The 23,058-nt window shown below is 40.9% G+C and overlaps 2 protein-coding genes across 6 annotated transcripts in view; one reads left to right on the top strand and one right to left on the bottom strand.

Moving 5' to 3' along the window:
- Nucleotides 1-1,044: 1,044 nt before the first annotated feature.
- On the bottom strand, nucleotides 1,045-18,454 carry sidt2 (SID1 transmembrane family, member 2). 3 transcript variants are annotated; one of them, XM_034114542.1, is made up of 27 exons: nucleotides 17,656-18,454; nucleotides 17,442-17,563; nucleotides 15,345-15,509; nucleotides 14,501-14,546; nucleotides 13,571-13,672; nucleotides 13,163-13,246; nucleotides 12,885-13,050; nucleotides 12,297-12,390; nucleotides 11,485-11,540; nucleotides 11,209-11,235; nucleotides 10,336-10,374; nucleotides 9,784-9,861; nucleotides 9,589-9,651; nucleotides 9,131-9,246; nucleotides 8,931-9,004; nucleotides 8,703-8,769; nucleotides 8,547-8,620; nucleotides 8,322-8,445; nucleotides 7,932-8,049; nucleotides 6,184-6,320; nucleotides 5,935-6,043; nucleotides 4,945-5,021; nucleotides 4,462-4,508; nucleotides 4,264-4,369; nucleotides 4,065-4,175; nucleotides 2,238-2,351; nucleotides 1,045-1,795 (listed from the first exon to the last, which is right to left on the bottom strand). In XM_034114542.1, exons 1-27 carry the CDS (start codon nucleotides 17,890-17,892, stop codon nucleotides 1,733-1,735), a joined length of 2,616 nt encoding a protein of 871 aa, XP_033970433.1. In that variant the 5' UTR covers nucleotides 17,893-18,454; the 3' UTR covers nucleotides 1,045-1,732. The 3 variants fall into 3 exon arrangements, with proteins under 3 accessions (XP_033970433.1, XP_033970431.1, XP_033970432.1); XM_034114540.1 differs by lacking the exon at nucleotides 9,589-9,651; XM_034114541.1 differs by lacking the exons at nucleotides 9,589-9,651; nucleotides 11,209-11,235.
- Nucleotides 18,455-20,660: 2,206 nt separating this feature from the next.
- The window catches only part of sik3 (SIK family kinase 3), a 36,045-nt gene continuing 33,647 nt past the window's right edge, over nucleotides 20,661-23,058 (top strand). For 2 of the 3 annotated variants that reach the window (XM_034114441.1, XM_034114442.1), the window contains exon 1: nucleotides 20,665-20,977. In XM_034114441.1, coding sequence (XP_033970332.1) covers nucleotides 20,687-20,977 — 291 coding nt within the window. In that variant the 5' untranslated portion in view covers nucleotides 20,665-20,686. Of the gene's footprint in view, nucleotides 20,978-23,058 lie in introns of all 3 variants that reach the window. The other variant, XM_034114440.1, reaches the window with a different exon arrangement.

Consider the following 23,058-nt stretch of genomic DNA (forward strand, 5'->3'; position numbering starts at 1 on the left):
CCTGATTACCTAACAGATATACGTTCACACAGACAACCTCTGTTGTCTGCTAGTTTCTCTTACTTCCTGTTACAGTGATTAACTGTAAATATTGATAACAGTTTTGCAACACAAATATTATTTTAGAAATACTGTATAAAATGTCCGCTAAAATTGTACATTTTGGGTCTTCTCAAACATTACAACATATTTGTTATATGTATTTTAAATTGTATTTTTTATATTAGGCAGTCTACATTTTGTTTTCAGTTTGTTTGTAGAAAAACAATGAAACCTCATCAAACAGTGACTTAAGTTAATATCTATTTTGCACTTCTAACGTTACTTTATTTGTTAGCAGCACGATACTGTGTTAGGCTATAGCTCAGGCATGGGCAAACTAAGGCCCGCGGTAGTTCTTTAATTTAATCTGGTTTCGTATGATTAAAAACTACCTGACGCAGTCCTCTATTGATGTTGTGAGCGGTGTTGCGGAGAAAATCAGCGACGTAAAATGGGTCATAAGAAGGCACGTAAACGGTTACGTCATGACGCAAACGATGACGCAATCACGCAATAACTCACCTTTGAACCTAATTCACCTTTGAACCTGCATCTGCAACAATGGAGTGGACCAAAGAAAAGAAAAGTCGACAATGAGTGCCGAGTGTTTAATGAGGAGTGGACAGCTAAATATTTTGTCACTGATCTGCTACTGGCCCAGCCCGTCTGTTACATTTAAAAACTCATAGTGGCCCCCGAGCCAAAACGTTTGCCCACCCCTGCTACAGCCTGTATTATAGTGTATTCCATTTTTACACAGTAGTAGTAAATGTTCTGAAACAGTCAATACAATTTGGTGAATAATAGCAAAGCTGGCAGTTTCATTACTCCATATTCTTGCCATAAACAAATAACATAGTAATGACAACATTGCTGAATAAAATGGTTATAATAGTTAACCACTTAAATTGCAGTGATCACTTTATGAGTTTCTACCATTTTATCAGGTTTATAGATGACAGAACATCTGGTTCAGGAGTCGCTAACTGAACGTTCAGGAAGGAGCCAGAAAATGAGACTTTTATTCAGTAACCGCTCATTGCAATGTTAGACATTTAATCTGTTTATCATACAGTGCAGAGTAAAAAATAACATCGCATCCGGACTTGAGGGCAGTCATGAAGGAAATACAATCATCATCATCATTATATTGATATTCTCCAATGAGAAGGACGGGGGATCTGACCAATCAGAGCACAGTATGTGACTTACATGATTAGAACATCAAAAGGCCACTGACAGACTAGACAAAACTCATTTTCTCACACACACACAGGCAGGCATACACACAGCATAAAAACAGTGATTTCAAAATGCATTGCTGACTTGTGAGTGTTTACATTGTTATTTTCATCAACAGCAGGAAGTAAACACTGATCACAACAGTTATATTGATGATGGCAGCGAGAGGACAAAACACTTCAGCATCACTTGACGTCGACCCAGTCTTTTTATTGGCACATACAAGTGTCCATACAAACGGAGGGAGGGTGGAGCTACTGCCCGCTCTCTGACCGGCTGACCGGCTGATTGGCTGAGGCCTGCAAGCAGAGAGATGCCCGCCGTGCAGCCTGGGAAAAACCGGCTACTGGCTGTGCTTTTTTTTGAAGAACACGAAGGAGCTGAGAACGGAGCGAGACGAGGGCGATAAGGCAGAGAGGAAGAGCTGAGCTCAGAAGATCTGACACGTCTAGAAGGCGAGGATCTTGTCTCTCTGGACGGTGTCGAGGTCGTCGTCCATAGTCAGAAGGACCTAGCAGGGAAAAAAGAATATGTGAGGGGTTAGTATACGCAATGGTGGATTCACAAAGGATTGGGCAGCTTGTTTTTTTCCTCTCCCTCCTTTCCTAAATCCTGGGATTCAAAAAAGGCGAAATTCACAAATAGCTGAAACTCTTTATGGCCGTGTTTGTACTGTTAAATCATGGGCGCAACATCTTTTGTGATAGAACCCAGAGAAAGGGAAGATAAACATTTCTAATGAGGCAACTTTATTCAATTTTTGGTGAATTGGCCCCATAATTGTACTGTTTGCCAGTTCCCATTGCAACAATATATTCAAGTTTTATTTAAAATGTCAAGTACACATACATTAATATAAAGAATATGTTATTTACATATGCTTTTAATGAGTGTCCAGAACAAAGAGATATCTACGCGACACACACATACACACAAAATGAACATGATCATACCAGGAAGGATCCGAACATGGCGATGGAGGAGAGGAAGTGCCAAATGTCGTGGTCATCAAAGAATGAAAGCAGGATGCAGTCCCGGTTGTGTTCGCGAGACTCCGCTGGAGTTTTCTGTGTCGGGAGAGGAAAACACACACACAGTTAACGAATGCCACATTGTGTGTAGGCAATACGTAATTTAAAGGTCACCTATTATGCAAAATCCACTTTCTTATGTCTATACATAAACATGTGTCCCCTCCGTGTAAAGAGATTCTGAACGTTTCAGGAACAAAGACTCCCCTTTGTCCTGATCCATTTATATAAAAACCTGTCTGAAAATGAGCTGATCAGATTTTGGCCACTTTATGATGTCATAACGATTTTTTGGCTTGTGTAACCATTAGCCAATCACCAACCAAGGTAACCCCCCCCCCTTATCACCTGAATCTCCTCCTATACCCCTTTCACACCAACGCAACTCCGGTTCAAGCTCCGTGCTAGAGCTTTTCAGGTTCGGAACCGGTACTTCGGTTTAGCTCCGGCTCTTTTCACACCGCTCAGAGACCGACTGGTGCTGGCGCTGCTGCGTCATGACGTCACAGTTTACGTCGCTGATTTTCTCCCCAACGGAGCTCACCTCACAACAACAACGGGCCGGGGACTGCGTTGCTTTTAATCATACGAAGCCAGATTAAATTAAATAACGACTTCTCCAACCTTATACTTTTCTCCAGAGTGCCGTGGTTCATTGTTTATTAATGTGTTTCAGCGGCATTTACCGACCGCTGCAGTGCTGGCCGGCTGCTCTTCAACGGGAGTGTATTCTCCCGTTAGCTCCGGGTTAGCTCACACGGCTCTAAAGTATTCACTGTCTGACTGTCACACAAGCAGCTGTTACATATCCCCAGTTCCCCTTAAGTGAATGTGTGTCAGTCTGAATTGATGCTGTTTGGCATCACAACGCTGTTATGAAAGTTTCTCTGGTATAACATGGGTGATGTTAGCATAGCAACCGAAGCTAAACTGACTACTTGCTACGCCGTTTTCTCCAGGCCCTTTTTACCGGCGTATTTTTCATTATGATTCTACTTGTGATAGTCGGACATGACAACCTGTGCAGCCCATGTATTGATTCCATCCGATAGCTGCTATAATAACAAACAAAACGTCTGCCTGCTCTCCACAATGATCAATAACAGCGAACGGATGGTCAAAGTAAGGTACAAATAAACAGAATCACACGAAGCCTGGTTAGTGTTGCCTGACTTTATAAAGCGTGTTTTTTTTTTACAAGTGTGTGGTTGCGTTCTAGTCACTTTGCTCAGCACTACTGCTTGTTACAACTTTTATTTGCCGTACTCGCCTTAACTGTTAGCTCAGGTTAATCTCGCCCCCCTCCGACGTAAGCGTGACGTATGCGGTTCTTGCTTCTAGACGGACAACTTTTTGGTGCTCGAAACGAACCGGATTCCGGAGCTTAGAGGCTGCTCCGCTGCGGTGTGAACAGGAAAACCCGGTGCTTTTCAAGCACCAGCACCGAACCGGCCCCGAAACACCGTTGGTGTGAATGGGGTATTAGAGCACCATTGTGTTCTTTTTAACCAAATATCTCTCAAGAGTGGCGTGGGGAGGGGGTTCATTTGCATTTAAAGCTACAGACACAGAATCAGCACTTTTGAAACAGGGCTGAAACAGAGGGGATTATGGGATTCTACAATGCATGATCTGTTAAGAAATACAGAGCCAATGTGCGCTCTCACAGGCTAAAACTTTAGTCAACTAGGTGTGAGGGGCTAATGCCGCTTCTGTGTAACTCTGAGTGTGTGTGTGTGAGTTACTGACCTGCCAGGTGCTGAGACCCTGGAAGAAGAAAAACAGCGCGACGCCCCACACCACGGCTGTGAACAGAATACACACCAACGCCAGACACTTGATCCTCTCACCGCTCCTCAACTGAAACACATACACAGAAAAACGTCAGAAATACAACAGAAAAACAACTTTATTCTAATTAAAAACATGGAAATATGCAATGACACACCTTCATAATGATGTAAAAGGCAAAGTAGAGCAGCAGGTTGCAGATGGCGATGGCCAACAGGTAGGAGGCAAAGTCGTTGGGTCTCTCTAGGAGGCCGAAAGCAGCGCTGCAGAGAGGAAGTGAAACAGATGATTTAATCCTGTGAACTATATTTACATTTCAATTGTCTGGTTAGTGTTAAGTTAAAATATCACTTACAGAGACCAGTTGATTATGTTTCCCAGTACGAGCAGAACCATACGGTCCTGTCAGACAGAGGAGAGATGATTTAGAGGTAGACAAATGACTGAATACATGTAGAAGCATTTGAATGACACAATCTGATCCAAAAATCATCGACGACATTCGAGGATCTAACCACATGCCCAGTTTTTTTGTATAAACTAAATAAACTTTTAAATACTATTGTTACATTAATTGTAAGCTTAGAGTAATACGTGTTTAAAGGAATATCTTCACCAACAAAATGACCATTTGTATATCAATTTCTCAGCCTGTTATTTAAAAGTTTTGATAACTTAAAAGTAAATGGGGTCCTGGTTAAGAACAGCAAACATCTTTATACACACTCTTACACACAAATCCATTGAAGGTGGGTGAGTAATTTAGTTTAAAGGTTATCTCGTGGGTAAATTATTCCTTTAAAACATGTTGTTGCAGCCGCTTCAGGTAATTACTCACAATGTACATGGGTCCACTGCACTGTCTGATGCAATCTGTGTAGAGGATGTTCAACATCCTGCGCATGATCCCAGAGTCTGCCGCAACAATATACAGACAAGTGTGAACTGCAGTCAAACACTAGTCCAGAGTGTCAGGCTCAAATCCAAAGCACCTTCACAGTTAACCAGTCAAAATAACCATTTTTAATGATTTATGATTTATTCCTATGCATACATAAACATTTAAAAAAGCTAATATTGTTTTGTCTGTACAGTTACGGCCCGTCCACACAGCGGCGTTAAAAAAAAAATCTTGGAACGCTTCTGCCCATTCACTTTGAATGGGGTGACGTCACTTTGCCTCACTTTTCGCCGAACTGCATTGTGGGAAGCAGAGCGGAGATTTTCAGGATTTTCAGGATTCAAAGTTGAGCAATGTTCAACTTTTGAAGCTGAGGTGGAAGTGTCAGCCAATCAAATCCCGTGTATGCAAAGCTGACAGTTCAAGCGCTAGCCAATCAAACCGCGTGTATGCTGGGAGAGACATACCGCAGGTCATTTCCTCATATTCCAAAAAATGGAGGAGAAATTAGCGGTAGGGAATCACCCGGTGCTTTATGACCAGTCCCTATTTACCTACCGGGATACAAACCGGAGGAGCCAGGCATGGAGGGAGGTGGCAGAGACAGTGGTATGTTTTCGCCTGTTTGGGGAGTTTATATCCAGTTTACTTCGGGCTTTTTTGCTTCGTATGTCGGGGGCGGGAGATTCATGTGATTGGTTGTTGGTGCCTTGCTCGCCAAAAATCCCCAAGCTTCAGATACGCCCACCTCCAAGATTTTTTTAACGCTGCTGTGTGGACGGGCCGTTAAATCGTGCTGCTACACATTTGATCAGGAACAGATAAAAGCATTCATTGTAATTACAATACAACATGCATCTGTTATTTTTGGCTAAAAAGAGCTAGTTTAGCTAATTTGTTTTGTCTATAGTTTCAGTTGTTCCTTACCCAGCCTCCATCGGCCCATGTAGTAGAGCTGTGTGCTGAGGAGCATGGTGGCCAGGATGTGGATCACAGAGAAAACAATCCAGAAGACCGTGTTCCCTTTCCCAAATACCTGAAAACAGAGCATAAAACACATACAAAATGTTCCTTGTCTACTACATGGTCTCTCTGTGTGTGTGTGTGTGTGTGTGTGTGTGTGTGTGTGTGTGTGTGTGTGTGTGTGTGTGTGTGTGTGTGTGTGTGTGTACTTACCACTCCCAGCACAGAGAAGAAGATGACCCCGGCCAGGCAGGCGTATGCAGTGTAAGCACTTGCGTTGATGTCTGGGTGTCTCTTCTGATACAACTTTAACACACACAGCCCAGCAATCATGTACATGAAGGAGGTGTCTGCAGGAAATGAAGAAAGAGATGTCAACAACCAATATTTTTGTTGTATAAACATTACAAGACCCAGAATGAAATCAGTGCAGATTATTTGCACAGAAGGCATCGGGAAACCAAACTGCAATTTTGCTTAAAAGTGACTTTAGCGTGGAATGGTAAACCTCTGAAACTAATATAGAGGACAATCTGCACAAATGTTATTCCGTTGTATCAACAATGGTTGCAGGTGATCTCAGAAAAAGAACTTCACCAACATCATCAACAATCTCCACCATCATCAACAATGTCATCCACTTTCAATATCAATCTCAGCCAAGGATGAGTGCACAAGACACCCACCAGTACAAAGCATGAGATCAAATTCAATTAGGGTTCACAGCTCACAGGGGTACATGGTCATTAGTAGATGGCCCTTCAATCTCTTCTTGAAAGAGGCTCTGGACTTTATTTCAGCGAGGTAGTTTGGCAATGAGTTCCATTCCTTTATAGCTCTATAAGTCACAGAAGATTTCAGAAGATGTGTCCTGGGTTTAGGTGCCAGTAGATGGCCTGATGTAGCTTGTCTAGTCTTATGGTCATGCTCGTCTCTTGTGTAAACTATTTGATCATAAAAATACAGTGTTTTTTTGCTAAATTGGACATTTTTTTGAAAAGTGATAACACGAGATTGCCGACGTTTCTCAACCGGAAGCCATGATAGGTTTCTATGCATAACTCCAATATGAGTGCGCTTCGAACAGTGGAGAGCTAGTCTGGCAGCCTTGTTTTGAGCTATTTGTAATTTCTGTATATGTGTTTTTGCTGCTGATGACCATATGACCGGACTGTACTCAAGATGTGACAACACCAGAGACTGAATGACTTGTTTCAAAGTGGTTGGTGTTACATACTTTGTACATTTTCTCGTCACAGCTATGCACCTTCCCATTTTAGTTACGATACTGTCTGTAGGTGCCATAATGCTACTTAGCCCAAGTTCATTATTTGTATTATTATTTGTTTACGTCACTTTTATTTGTTTGTTGAGCACTTCCGGTAATTGTCACATGGGTGTGGTTTGTCTATTTAAGTCACCTGTTTCATGTCGAGTGCGGATGACAGAGGGTGAGCTTGTGCTGTCATTTTTTCTGTTGACCGTTTTATCCATGTTATGATTTTGTTTATTAAATATCCCAAAAACTATCTTGCTTCACTATGGACTTTCTCTTCGAAAACGCGTCACAGTTTATAGCCAAGTTTAGCCTCTCGGCGACTCAAACGCAACTGGGGATTGAGCCGCCACACTGTCTATTTGCTTTGTCCACTGTAAACCAGAATCAAGAACAATGCCAAGCAACTTAGTGTCAGTGTCAGGCTTAATTAAGGATTGCTGCTTAACATATGTCTGGATCCGAACACCATTGCTTTTGTTTTTGCAATGTTGAGTACCAGTTTGTTATTGTTAACCCAGTCTGCTATGGCTTTAATCTCTATTTTAAGTAGATAGTTTAACTCACTGCATGTTGATGCTGTACTGTACATTGTGCAATAATCAGCATACATTATTACACTGGACTTATTTAATACGTAAGGAAGGTCTGTGTGTGGTCAAAAAGAGGATACATGCAGTCTTACCGAACTGGAAGTTGGTGTAGTTGGGACAGACGTGGTAGCACGCGCTGAGCAGACCCTCCATCATCAGAGCCGTTCCCATGGCATAATACAGACCATAGTGCTTTGGGATACCACATTCCTTTTGGGTGGGAGAAAGGAACATTGGGTTATAATTGAGCAATGAAGTTCAATAAATAAAACATTTGACATTGTGCCTGTATACTCCCTTCATTACTTCTTATTTATTGAAGCAATAAGTTACCAAATTGTGCTAATTTAGCTAAGATACTGTTTTCAATCACAAAAAATGTGTATTTACTTTGGAAACAGAGCTAAAAAACCCTCTTTGCTGGGTGACACACAAATGATTATAAGTGTCTCAGTGTGTTAACTTCTGTCTGTGTTACTCACCAGCGCGTTCAAATCGTTGCGGAACAGGGCTCGATTGTGGACGATATCTTTTTTGAGGATGATAAGGAGGAAGAGGAATCCCAGCAGCACGTAACCGAGGTTACTGAGGATGTTGTTGAACGCACTGTGTATGAAAAACGGTGTGTGACAAGGGTTTAAAACACCGATATGTAACCTTCTAGTCATACTGTGGTTACGATAATACATTTGGCATCTAAAACGCACCTCAGAGCTCCCAGAGGGTGGGCGCACAGGAAGTTGTAGTAGCAGATGTCCTGGTTTCCTGTTACATTCACCACCTAAAGAAATTAAAGAGAGTCAGTTTACCTTCTGTCTTTATTTATCATATTTTATTTCACAGTCCATGTCTCATCAGCGTACCGTCTGGTAGGTGATGACCAGCTGGACGACTGGCAGTGCATAGAAAACAGCAATAGTAGCAATGTTCCTGAAGGGAAAATAGATACTTATTAGACTTCCTCTGAATTGGGAGGATTTAGAAATCTTCACAAATGTATCATTGTACTTCATTCAATTGTATAAGTCGCTTTGGATAAAAGCGTCAGCTAAATGAAATGTAATGTAATGTATTCTAACCACTATCCTCACCAGAAGTAGATTTGGTATTTCTTGCTCAGAATCCTCTTGTCTTTGCGGGACAGGTCAGACACACATAGATACTTCTGTATTCAGGATGGGATATTATTACACGTCATTACTCATAGAATTAGCAACGGAAAGGAGAAGTGATATTTAAACATTGTGACAAAACCAAGCAATGTGCATTGAGATGGAGAGACTGGGCAAACCTTGGTGCGGACAATGTTTTTGTCTGAGTTGATATCGTCCAGCGTGTCATAGTCGTCCTCCTCCACAGAGCTCAGAGACTCGTGCCTGCATCGTCCAACGCCGTCCAGCGATCGCTCTGATGGAGAGAGAAAGGGAGTTAATGGAAGAAAAACAGAAACAAGCCTCTCGTTTCATTGGTGGGACAATCTGGTCAATTAAATGGATTCAAAGTTGTTGTTTTTTAAGGATGCAAAAGGTGTTTCAACACATCACACCTCTTAAAAAGTATTTGCATTGCAATGATTGTTGGTACTCTGATCCACCTAGTATCAAAAAGGTTTTGCTGTTTATTTCATTTGAATCAGATTAGGAATTTGCCACCTCCAGGCATCGACATTTCAGTCTCATTGATGTTTGATTCGCACGGTGCTGATTGGTTTGGTGCAACTATTAAAACGATTGTGCGGCAGTGTGTCACCGATGTGGATGGCTATGTGGTGAAGCTTATTGAGGATTGTGCGACGTTTGAAAGGCTCCTGTCCTGATGAACAAAGACACACAGAAGACAGGTGAGGGACCAGAAGAAGCTCATAAGAAGCTAACTGCAAGCCAGGCTGTGGAGACATACTGCAAAGTGAGAGGGGTGGGACAGAGGAAATGTGTGTGTCCATACCTATGTATCCATAGTTGTTGTCAGTGGATGTGGCGCTGTCAGTGATGGCCTCTGAACTGAGAGTGCTACCGTTGTCAGCTGGAGAAAAAAACAGAAGGATTTTTCATTATTATTCATAAAAGCTACTCTTAAAGGTGGGGTGGGTAAGTTTGAGAAACCGGCTCGAGATACACTTTTTGTTATATTCCATGGAATGCTCTTAACATCCCGATAGCAATGAATATCTTAAGTGCTTTGACAAAAAATCCATTAAAAAAAATGTCATCTGTGGAAGCCGTAGTACTGTAAAAAGCACGACCAATCATCTGAGCCGGCCCAGCTAAAATAACTGGATGGCCTACCTGCCTGTCAGCCTTCCATCTGTGCACAAAGTTATCTCGTGCCCTCATTGGTCATGTGCGCGTACGTGTGTGTTGGAGGAGGGGCTCTGTAAGGAAGTGGCAGATTTCTTCCGGCTGTGTATTTTCAAATTCTAGCGATCTCGAGCCGGTTTCTCCAAAGTTACCTACCCCACCTTTAAAGAAAGACGTAAAAAAAATCTCCGAAACTCACCAAAGGATCCATATTCATACGGTGAGGCTGGAGTTTGGCCTGTGGAGACAAGCACGCACACATTTAAAACACGTTTAAAAGTATAGGTGCACAAAATGACACGGAGCACCACTTCAACCAATACTTGTTAGTATCTTATGGCTACACACTAAAACACTACTGAGTTATTAGTACATGAACACAGAGAGATGAGGGATGCAAAAACACATGCAGGGATCTAATTATTTCAGGCTCTTAAATGCCTACATTTGACAGTATTAGGATGAAAATGTGGGTGGGGAATGCTGCAGAATTTGTTGCAAAGAGTGGTGACTGCTGCAATGAGAGTGAATTGTTTAAAAAAAAGTGTCCTTCAGTTTTAAAATCAAATCATGTCAGCATACACTGCAGTGAGCAGACACAGATACACACTGAGAGGTGGGCTAAAGAACCACAGAGGAGAATATATTCATCTCAGTAATTAACTACTGTATTTTTGATCTTGATAACTTGAGACAACTTCTATTTCATCCTTTAGTTTGTCCATTATGTTGTTCGTATTGTTGACTATAATGTAATATACTGATGTGTCTCTTCAGTAAACAAACAGTATAGCTGTGAGAAATAGTAGAATGTGTGACAAATACAGGAAAACCTAATAAAAGTGAGTCATGTGTATCTGTATCTGCAAGCCATAAAAGCTTAATTTACTTGAAATACTATCATTTTGATGTTACGACACAGTCTCTAGAGCATTATAGTCAATCATATCTCTTTGTTGTTAGTCAATGAACACTGTTTATATGGCAGGAGAGTTATAGTATGTGAGCTAATGCAGGCAGAGCCTCTACAGACAGTATTAAGTGCAAGGCAGGAGTAACAGTGTCGTTATACCATCTCCGTTCTTCCCAAGCAGAGAGGCTGAACCACACAAAAGCATGAGGGAGAGAGAGCGAAAGACACACATTCATTACACAGAAATGTTTAACTCTACATTAAAACACTTAAGAGTTCATGTACTACTATACTGTCTGTTAGGGGTAATCTAACATTGAATATGGCACCTTCTCTCCAGTACACGTTCACAACTTTAAGAAAATGGTACACTCCACACACCCTCTTTTACGAGCCCCTAATGGGCCGATCCATCGTAGCTAGTTGCTGGGTTACCTGTTTCCGCGGGCGACATGTCAGCAGGAATCTGAAACACCTCTCTCTTCTTCAGTCTGCAGAAAAAGAGAGGAAAACAAATTAAAATCATTTGTATTCAGTGGAGTGCTCCTCTTGTGGTGCAGTTGTATACATCTACTTTCTTCTTGGGTTGAACTGGGACCAGAATAACAACATGTATACATTGTGAACTTGTAAAGTAATGTTCTTTTACAAAGGGCTTAACGATTTTTAAACAAAATATATCCAGAAAACCAAACACTTAAGGTAAATACTCCAGTCTCTGTGGCTTTATCTGCTGTAATGACAATTGAAGGCGAGATACATGGGAAGTTTATGTATCACTGCAAAGGATTGAATTATTCTAAAAACAATTGCAAATGATCTCAGCAGTGAAACAAGCCTGGGTATATGAAGTGTTTGCAACTAACTGTTGATTTAGTGTCAGAGAAAAGGGCTGTGGCAGTGGCTCAGTCAGTAGGGGCTTGGACTGGGAGCCGTAGGGTCGCTGGTTCAAGTCCCCGACCAGACCTAAATATGGAGTGTGGACTTCTACTTGGAGAGGTCCCAGTTCACCTCCTGCCCTGCCGTGGTGCCCTTGAGCAAGGCACCGGACACCCCCCTTCCCCCCCACTCCCATTGCTCCCCGGGCGCTGTACAATAGCTGCCCACTGCTCCTAGTACTAGACTCCTTGTACTAGGATGGGTTAAAAGCAGAGGCCAAGTTTCACTGTGTGTGCTGTGTGCTCTGCATGTGTGACCATTAAAGAGAGTTTCATCCCTCCCTATTCTTCTTCTATTCTGAATCTTACCGCTTGTTCTCCACACAGGTCATGAGCAATACGAGCAGATAGAAGGAGAGGAAGATGCCCAGAATGAACAGCATGCCCCTCACATACACCTCCGCTGTGTGGAGAGAGACATACTGTTAGCCTATTAACATGATAACACTGCAGGACCTCGCCTGCACTGCAGAATGAAATTATATATCATCATTACAGCTTACAATTGGGGGAGACATACATTATACAACATGCATAAAAGCAAAACTCGTTGTTTTGCATTATTTATTTCTCTATTAATTCCATTTCTAGAGAACAGAATGCTTGTTTATTACTTTTGGGAGACCTGGGTTTAATGAAAATCATCCTTCAAATATCATAAGTTTCCCCCAGTTGCATTGTATATTGTGCTGATATACCGAAAACAACCTTTTACTGCAATGGCACAATTATAAAGCTAATGGTGAACCTGAACCGGTATGGAAGCTTCTTAACTGTGGGGCATTTAACAAATTCATTTTCCTCCAAATAATTCGGAAAAACTCTGTGGTTTACAAAGAAATCAATATGCATTATTCCTCCCTCTGAATAGTATATATTTGTGAACATGTGACTTACAGCTGATAGCAGGGGTGACAACCACATCGATGAGCTTGCTGCGGTTGCCGGCGTCGATGAGTTCATCAGGACGGAGAGGGTAGAATCGCAGCGGACCGCCACACGCCTCGTCCTCTGTTTTTACCACTATCACCACATAGAAGCTGTTGCTGGGGAAATCTTTTCTCTAAATGACAGAAAAGGACAGAATATATGATATATGTTGTAATGGAAGAGCTGTACAGTATGCTTTGACACACAAGCTCTGACCATGTGAGCGACTGTGTGTCAGACCCTACCTGCACTGTGATGGCACCTTTTTTGGTCATAGTCTGGTACATCCCAATGAAGGCCACATTGTTGTCAAGGTCATAGACTGGACACTAATAAGAAAGAGACAAGAAGAAAGACAAGTATGGAATATGAAACACAAAAACTTAAAAGATAAGATGAACAGGATTGCATAAAAATAACAATATTATATCAACCATTAACAACAAAGGTGATTAAAATATTAGTTAATCTTCTCAGAACGTCATCAAATTGACAGTGTGGGCTCGGCACCGCACCGTCACTGTCACAATTGAACTTCATTTTGCCCTCATGTGGCCAAATGGTGGTACTGCATGCTGTCTACAATGCAGGGGCCATTTGAGGACAGCAGACATCTGGTTTGAGGGGATGATGTAGGGAGGGGGAGAGTGTACCTGGACGTCCTGGATGGACATAACGGAGCAGGGAAAGGTCATGTCCGAGTTGACCTTGACGATCACAGTGTCCACACCGTCTGGGAAGACATACTTGAAGTACTGAGAGAATGGGCAATAGAAAGAATAGGGAAAAAGATGAATATGCAGAAACGATCAACCCCTTTTTTATGTTTCCTAGCTTTTCTTCACTATCTTTATAATGCTTGAAAGAGGTTGGGATAGACAAAAAATGTGATGGAACATAGGTAAATAAACTGAAGTACTGGTACAACAATGACTGACCTGATGGATTAAAGGGTTATGATTCAAGGGAGAGGTGCTACAAAAGGTCATAATGAAAAACTATTTCAGAACTATTTTCAAACTTTCAGGTAAAAGCAGAACGTGTTAGTCCAAAGGAAGAAAAAAATAATGTCACAACATGCTTAACAATTGTTTAAAATGTGAAATTCCCTTTATTCCTAATTGTGCTTTCCTCAGCTTCTCTCAGGTTTCTCGTCATTGGTACCCTACACACTCTCCCTGTTTGCAACCTAGATATCAGTGAAGAAATGTTCAGTTTGTAGAGTAGCACGTGCCATACTAAGAAACACAAGGGGGTTTTAACTCCAATACCTTGACTTGGGCTCTGTGTATCAGCCGATAAAAAGTACCAGTGTTTAATAATAAGCTGTATGTATCACTGTTGGGAAGTGCAAAGAATAATTTTGTATGTGTGACACAAAATCAGGCTTGACTTTAACATTGTATTACTTACTTTGTAAAACAATATATAACAAAGAAATACCTTAATAAATGTACTCGGTTTTTCTGAACAATAGTATCCAATACCGGATCGCCCCATTGTCACCAATACTGGAGGCATATATTGCAGTCTGTATCGGATCTCTAATAACAACACAAAGCTTTGGTATTGAGCTGTAATACCTGAGGTTGGGAGGGTGACGCGGTGAAGCTGAATTTCGTGTCCGTCCTGTAATCAAGGTTAAGAAAACATGTCAGACATACCAGTAACAGACCTGTTTGTGACTTTAAATCCTAGCTTAACCTGTTAAGCCCCGAGCCTGTTTTTCAGGTTTCAGGCTCGAAAATGACATGCCCAAAACAAATGACTACAACTTCACTTCTAAAAGGGTTATATGAATAATTTCTTTTATCAAAGCAAGGTTACATCTGTGAGTTGGATGTACAAGTGTCAGAATCAATATAGATTTTTCTCAGTCAGAGTAAATTCAGATGGAACATAGTAAAAAAAAGGTAAATTCTTACCTCCGCCTACAAAAAACCCATTACTTATAGTGAAAACCACCCTTGGATGATGGGTTAGTAGACTAAAAGCTTTAGGATTCAAAACTATAACATATAATAAGTACTCTGTATCAAGATTGAGGCAAAACAAGTTAAATTTGACCTTTTTAGAGAGATTTAGCAAAAAAAAGTTCCAGGCGGAATAGGCTTTCGGCACATTTGGGTATATCTGGTTCCATCAGTGCCATTTGACCTTTTGCAGGTACCAGACTATAAAAATGATGTATTACATTGAATTATCACCATAGGTATTCATTCCATTCAAAGAAAAAAAATTAAAATTAAAAAAATGTATAAAAAATAAAAATAAACTTTTTTTTTTTTTTTTTTAATTTGTGAAAAAAAAAAAGACCCGCCGAGGGGGGGCTTTGGGGCTTAACAGGTTAAAGTAACATTCATGAAGCTGAGAATGCAGGTAGCTGCTGCACCGTGTGTTTGTGTGATTCTCTCAGATGTCACTCACTGCAGGGTGAAGCTTTCAACACGGCTGACCCTGAGCTGGTAGTTTGTTCCCTGGCTGGACAGGGTGGACACGTCCACAAAGAAGAACTGGTTCTCCGAGCGGGCCCGGGTCGGAGGCTGGCACAATGTCCGGCCCACATGATTGTAGGGATACTTTCTCTGGTATCTGGAGAGAGATAGAACAAAAATAAACTCAAGTTACCATTCAACAGGTTTGAATTGGATGACATGGGTAAATCTATGTTTTCACAAGAGTTTTGAAGATTTCCAAAAATCGGATGTCAAATGTTCAGCTTTAGAGCTAATTATCTCATCACATAGTGCTCTACGGTGAGTGACATGCATTTCTGGCAAGTCTAGAGATTGTCCTGAACATTTTGATATGTAACACAAAAGGTGATTTAAGGAGACATCTAAAAATCGAGAAAATACCCTTAGACTCCAGAGGGTTAACGAGTATCTACGCATGCATGGAAAAGTACTCTGAACTAAGTAATGGATGAATGTATTATACAAATCAAAGCAAGAAAATGTACTTGGTAACTGAGGATGGAAATTATTTTATTAGATTACTTAATATAATAGCAGCATACGACATTACCAAGGACTGTTGTTTAGGAATCAGATGACCAACAGTAACTAAATAATGCATATTGAATTAGCTTTAAGCACAATTAAATCAATACCCAGCTCTAGAAAAATGTTTGCAAATGCAAACAGCATAGATCAAATTGAAGTGAGAATATTTAAAAAAGAACATGTAACAGAAACTACATGAAACAGAAGAAAGAAATACTGATGACTTTGAGGTTGGCTCATTTACAGTAAACTGGGCTCCTCAGAAATCTTCATACTGGAGGATCTTAAAAGGAGGAAGTGAAACACCAAGGTTTTTTAGTAATCTGCTAAAACATGCATGGCCATGTGCCATGTTGCACAACCACACAAAGTACCTTGGAGTGTGGGAGACACATCGCAGATGGGCTGTGAGCCAATAGCTAATAAACAGCTGAACTTCTAACCTGTTATGAAACAATTGTCAGGTTTCAAAGGCTGTGTGCCTTATAACCAATGAGAAAACTCCGGAGCATATTTAAGGCTGTGTTGTTTAGTCCCCACATTGACAACTGGTGAGTCTTAGTGCTTGCTTACTCCATCAAAGAAAGAAATAATTTGGATTCTATCAAATGTCCACATACAACTATGATATCTAAATAAGCAATATTCCTAAAATGCAGCATCTCTTGGGATACATTTGACCCTGGATCTAAAACACATCCTTCTCCAACATATATCCAAAGAAAAAGCACTGTTAGCATTTACAGATTTCCTTCACTTATATGGTTATTACTCACAGCTCTTGACAACAGACAAGAACATTAGCTCTATCTCATGACCAGAAGTCATATCTGTTTACTGTCTAGTGAAAGCAGCAACAGGACGCCAGACACTCCCTAGGAGAAACCGTGGACTATTGCTCTCAGTATCATCTGAGTAAATGCCTAGTTTAACAGACCCAAGCCTATTTACTGGGGTGGAGACTTAAATGATGGTCCATAATTGATTTTTGTCAGTGTAAGCATTGTTTCAAAATATTACAACATACAGCTCTATCTGAACCTACGGCTGATTAGTACCCTTTCTTTTCTAATTCTCTATAGAGACGGTTTCACATCTAAACAAATTTGAGTGCGTAGTTGTTCAATTTACCAAAGAGGAAGTCGTGTATGCCCTAATGGTTTGGAAAATGTATTTGGTCTATGAAGTAGAGTGGACTGTACTGATTCATTGCACAACCATGTGTTGTACAAGGACAACAAACTAGTATTACAATTCACAGAATATAATTCTAAAACCTCAGAGGATTTAGGGTAATAGGATGTTGCTTTGGCAAGCAGAAGCCAATAAGGCATTATGCTGGTAATCAGGTAATAAACTGGAAATGTTGTTGGATTGTTAGGACTTCAGAAGTGTTTCAGGAGGAAAACATTAAGGGTGAGTTTAGCACATTTAAGTGAATGACCAAAAACAAAGTCTACATCAGATGTTATGATTCCAGATGTGTCACAACTAGGGTATGTACAGTTAAAATACTCACAGGCCTCTTAAAATGAGAGGGATTTGAAATGACAGCACAGCTTGCTTCTGTCGTACCACAAACAATATGGGACTATCAGAACCTCGTGACAACACGTCCACAGTCACACGAACTCCCTCCGTCTGACACCCAGAGAAATAGAAAACAAACACATTATTCAATTGCTTCATATTAAGCTATAAACAAATGTAGCAGTATGGCGATGTAAACTCACCTTGTTCCTGGAGATAGTGTGATTAAAAGCATAGATGGTCTGGTTCTGACTTGTTACAGTGTCATTGTATGTCACATCAAACTCGGCATCTTTCTGGACCACATTTGTGCTCTCCTGCACCGCCCCAATGCCGCAAACACACTGGGTCACACAGAACCAGAGCAGGGCTGGGCGGATCCAACCAGCAGGTCCACAGCTGTTTTTATGTCGAGACTTCCAACAACTCCTTAACACCATTTTGTCTGACACCGTCTTCCTAAACTGAACCGTGATTCTAGCCTGCGTGGCAATACTACTAACCACTCCACCCCATTCATCAACACATATAAGGATAGCTAGCTAGCTTTACTTTGGCACTGCTATAACAGACAATAACAGCTGCTAAGCTAAAGAGAAAGCTACGTGTTTACCTTTAGATACAGATTAACGGCTTGTCCTATTTGCAAATAATCGAAGCTCTCTGCTGTGCGACCAAGAACAGGTCCCAACACAACACGATTGGTTAAAACGATACTCAATTCCTCTTTATCTGAGAGACTGACCAGCTGTTAGCTCGCAGTGCTAACGTTAGCACTGATGGGTAGGACGTCGGTAAGGCAGCTCCATGTTTTGATCGGAGTTTTAGTTCCAGCTTCGCGGACCGAAAAATGTAAAAGTGTTCAAGTCTTTCCAATACCAGCGGTTGTCACGGCATGTGTTTGCAGCGCTGCGGCATTGTGCAAGTATTTCTCGGACGGAGAGTGAATAGATTTTGGATGTTTATGATATGAAAAATCGGAGACATTAGCGCCCCCCTCCACGTTCAGACAGTAAACAAACTGTGCGACGTCATGACGTAATGTCTCTGTCCTCTACCTACAGAACTGATTTTTCAGTAGGCCTAATCCTAAACCATGTTTCTTAAAAATAGTTAATTTAGGCAATGCAGGCCCTGTTTCCAGATACATAATTCATCTTATTTATACCAAATCAACCTATCAGTTGTTTAGGCAACTATCTACAACCGTAGTGAACAGCTTTTCCTGTAGGCCTACACATGTATGAAATGCATTTGTATTTATATTATTATATATTTGTCAAGACTTCTTATCTTAATTTAATTAACATTATAAGCTCTCCACTCACTTTTAGATACACAATTCAGCTAATTTATACCAAATCAACATATCAGTTCATGCAATAAAACTATTTACATAGTGAACAGCTTTTTTCAGTAGGCCTACATGTCTGAAATGAACGTTTTTTTGAAATTATTATATATTTTTAAGAGTTCTAAACCCAGACAAGCTAACATTATTAGATCTGAAATAATTAGAAATGATTATCTTTTTGGATAAACCATGAAGTAGAAGTAGAAATGTGGCATCTCCTGCAGCAGAGTTTGGATACAGTTAGAGACTGTTCCGCACCTTATATGCCTTTTTAATAATATAAATAAAGAGCCATTGTTCCATTTGTTCTACTATTTTGATCAATAAAATGTTATTACCATATATTTGCTAACCTTTATGATAAGGAACATAGTAACATAAAGATTATTAAATGGGATGTGATGTTATATAAGAGAGCAAAATCCCCTCTAGCTTCTGATCATTATTTGCATTTTTGGCTACATCCATATTTTGTCATAATGAGCTGTCAGGTAACATTGATCCTCCTCCCTGTGATTTTTTTGCACCCAGTTGCCTCCACAAAGTCTTCAACAGGCGGCCTAATGGCAGCCTTATACTATTTTGCAAATCTATAAACAACCAAGTAGCTACTCCGGGCCGCTGCCAGTTCTGCTCTTATATTGTCTTATCCAGTTTAGGGTAACATGATGCAGGAACTCTTTTCTACCATGGAGTGGTGCTGTCTACAACCATGTCAGGAGGCTGTAGAATAGAATTAAAATACAAACAATCTCCCCTCATATTTAAATTGCAGAAATCCAAAAAGATGTTTGTTCTATGCGTCTCGTAGTATTAATTTTGTGTCACTGGCTCACATTGTATAGAAGCTATCAAAAACAAAATTTATATAAAAATATGTCTGTAGAATAAATTACACACAAACAAAAATAATGATGCTACATGAAACGACTTTAATAATATTTTACACTCATATGGGAAATTCAACCTGAAAGTATGGACAAAATAATGAATATAGGCCTATACTAAAACAGTTAGGCCTATCTAGTGATGGTCCCCAAGAAGCCTCCCAGTGTTTAAGCGAGAGTGTATAAATCAAAATGAGTATGTATTAAACTAAGAAACTAAGAATTGTTGCCTTTGTGAGCAAAGAAAAAGCCTTTCATATCGGCAGGTTCAACAGAGTCTGCTCGAATAAACAAAAATACATTCTGGTCTATTTGCGTTTTTAAGTGACCATAAATGTTCCTGATGGCTGTAGGCCTACCCATATTCATATTCTATATGATAGTAGTGATATAATTTACTTTAAACTATGAAATAGGCACATATAGGCTACTAGTAACATTTATGTTTGGTGTCAAAGGGTTATTAACACGATAGCCTACTGATGTGAACTGTTCATTAAAGTGTTAGATGTAAAAAGCATTTGATCAAATAGGAATAGGCCTACATGTAGCTTTGACTCATAATAGCAGGTTGTTCACGAACACCGAATGGCCATAATTTGTCTGTCAAACTGCTTGAACGTGTGAAGAACTATTCATTTCTATAAATATTCATGATGTCTGTTTTCCTGAACCTTATTATGTGTATCTGTCATTTCAACGTTAGAGTGCTGTACTCCTTTAAAGCCTTACTGATCATCATACACAGTGCAGCAGTTTGCAAAGAATCACTGAATCATGGGAACCAGAGTGATAATGCGCACTTCTTTGTCGCCAAGGCAACCACAATACGTTGCTGTGGATGAAGTCATTTGTTACGCTGATCGTTGCCACGGTTACAACCTAGAGAGGGCGCTGCGGAGGAGCGTTCCACGTAAAATGACGCAGGGCGGGGGCGTGCCCGTGATGCGCGCTGCGCAAGGCTGCTTGTTGTTCCCGCAGAGAGGCGAGAAGATGGCGGCCGTGTCAAGCGGAGGTGCTGCTGGGTCCGCTGCGGCCGGGATTACGCACTCTGCCCGACCGACCCACGCAGGCATGGGCTCCCAGATCCGAGCCCAGCCACCCTCCGGTATCAGCCACTCCGGTCGCACCAGCACGGCCCCCGGGTGCATCACCAATCCCGGCCACACTTCGGCCACCAGGCCCCCCCCAGCCCGAGTGGGCCACTACGAAATCGAGCGGACCATCGGCAAGGGAAATTTCGCGGTTGTTAAACTAGCCACACACATAATTACCAAAGCAAAGGTAAGAACATTGATGTCCGAGCTTTATCTAGGAACATATACGCGTTGTCATTATTTCATTTTCGGTCTTTTCGACCATGTAGTCGGGATGGCGCTGGGGCCTTCAGGCTCTGGAGACACAGCTTTGGTGACACCGCTGCTTGTTGGGGGGGGTCCATCCGACACGGGGCATCACTTCTAACTACTGGATACAAGCGCAATTAGCATAGGATACATCTCGTGTTACATATATTAGGTAGTAGTGTGTTTTACGTAAAGCTTTAAAGGCCTGGGGTTAATGTATGTGTAGAGGACGGAGAGAAGGGTATTGACGAAGATGAGAAGAGGAGACAGAAATGTTCCGACTGTACGTTAGGAGCTAGCTTAGCTTACTAGCTAATTAGCTGTTTGGCTAGATGCAGATATATTTAAGGCTTGCCAACACACACGTTTAAAAGTTAGCTTGATCCTGCTAGATAACTAAAGTAAAGAGCTGCTAAAGTTGATAGACGTAGTTTCCCAAGTATTATGACTCCTCACGAAATTCAACGTAAAAGTACCACTCAACTGTTTCAAGCATATAGCAGATGCAGACACTGTAGCTGTTAAAGTTTTACAATTCGCTTTTATCATTTCGCTTTTCTTACAACTTAATAATACAACCGTTATTTCACGGTGTAATTAAACCAGTTTGTGCACCAGTTTGTGTGTTATTAAGATATCCCAATAACTAACTAGATGCCATTTTATGAGGCCTTTCGGACAAGAAAATATTGACATGGCAAAATTAGTGGTTTGAAAACTGCCACCACACACTTTGAGTGTACGTAGATGCTTTTGCATAAAGTGTGCGACTGTTAGCAGTATACTGGATGATTGACGCATTCAATTGCAGACTCTATTATCAACAAGTTATATTCACGCAAAGCACTATCATTAATGAGTAGGTGGGTTACATTGAGGTTTTCCCCAAGTCGGTCTAGTGCTACAATTGTATAAGCCTGATCATTAAACTTACAATTGTACCCATGCTTTTAAATGGGCCTGTTAACATTAGATTTGGACTTTTATTCTAGATAGGGGAAATGTGGGACCTTACAAGTGGAAGAAATTGCTTAAATAAGTAGTGTTTATCTTTTCTGTTGACCTTTTGGATTAGGTTCCTCAATGTTTAAAGGCTCTATTTGCCTGTATGCCGTCTCTTAACGCTTTAGATAACATCTATGTCTTCTTGGCCTGCATGATGGTGTAATAAAGTGCATTTGACAACTGCAGAATCAGACATACATCTGTTCTACTTATGACCATATGTTTAGGGTAGTGACATGAGAAGATGATATGAATATTGCAATTCCCCTATAATGGATACTTGGTTAAACACAAAACAAATGAGGGATTGCTAAGCCTAAGCTTACAAATGACTCCTGCAACATTTGTACGTGTGTCACAAGCCCACAAGTGTGCAGCTTTACCTCTATGCCCTTGTTGACATACACACACACACACAGACAGGCAGACAGTCATTTGTGTGTTTTGCTCCACATCTCAGATAACCTTCCATTTAGTTTCATGAAGCCAAAATACCCTTGGGTCAGGGTAGTGTTTTTTTTCAATGCTGCAGGATATGTATCTGAAGGACTGTAGCTGTGTTGATATGACTGTAATGTCATTTACAGACTTGTAGGTGTGAGTACAGTGTTTTCTGTCTGTCATTAAAGCTATACAAAGACAGTAGCTGTGTTATAGGGTGAAAGATTGATGAGCTGTTTATGACCCTTTCTTATGTGTAAGCCTGTTAATGCTTGCCTGCCTGTGTGTGTGTGTCTGTCTGTGTCTGGCTCTCTGACTGAGTGTGAGAGATGGGTAGAGGACAACATGACAGTGGAACACGTACTGAAAGAATGAAAGAGAGTCCTTGTTTGTCGACTATTGATGGGGATCACAGACAGAGCAGTCAGATTATGGTTTTTCACCAACCAGCACCCCAGTTGCTCATAAATATTGGAGGATTGTGTAGTTTTAGATGCCTGTGGATACCATGAAGAATATGGATATAATGATCCGTCATCAGATAAAATGTGCCTAGGAGCCTTGTTTTATGGC

This window comes from Trematomus bernacchii, unplaced genomic scaffold, assembly GCF_902827165.1.
Source record: "Trematomus bernacchii unplaced genomic scaffold, fTreBer1.1, whole genome shotgun sequence".
In the NCBI taxonomy this organism is placed as follows: Eukaryota; Metazoa; Chordata; class Actinopteri; order Perciformes; family Nototheniidae; genus Trematomus; species Trematomus bernacchii.

Excerpts from the sequence above, each read along its gene's own strand:
- sidt2 (XM_034114542.1), bottom strand. The coding sequence starts at position 17,892 with ATGGTGTTAAGGAGTTGTTGGAAGTCTCGACATAAAAACAGCTGTGGA. Across the intron at positions 13,673-14,500 it reads CGTCACCCTCCCAACCTCAG|TACTTCAAGTATGTCTTCCC; the intron begins GTATTACAGCTC and ends CCATTCTCTCAG. Across the intron at positions 4,509-4,944 it reads GCAGTGGACCCATGTACATT|GACCGTATGGTTCTGCTCGT; the intron begins GTGAGTAATTAC and ends TCTGTCTGACAG.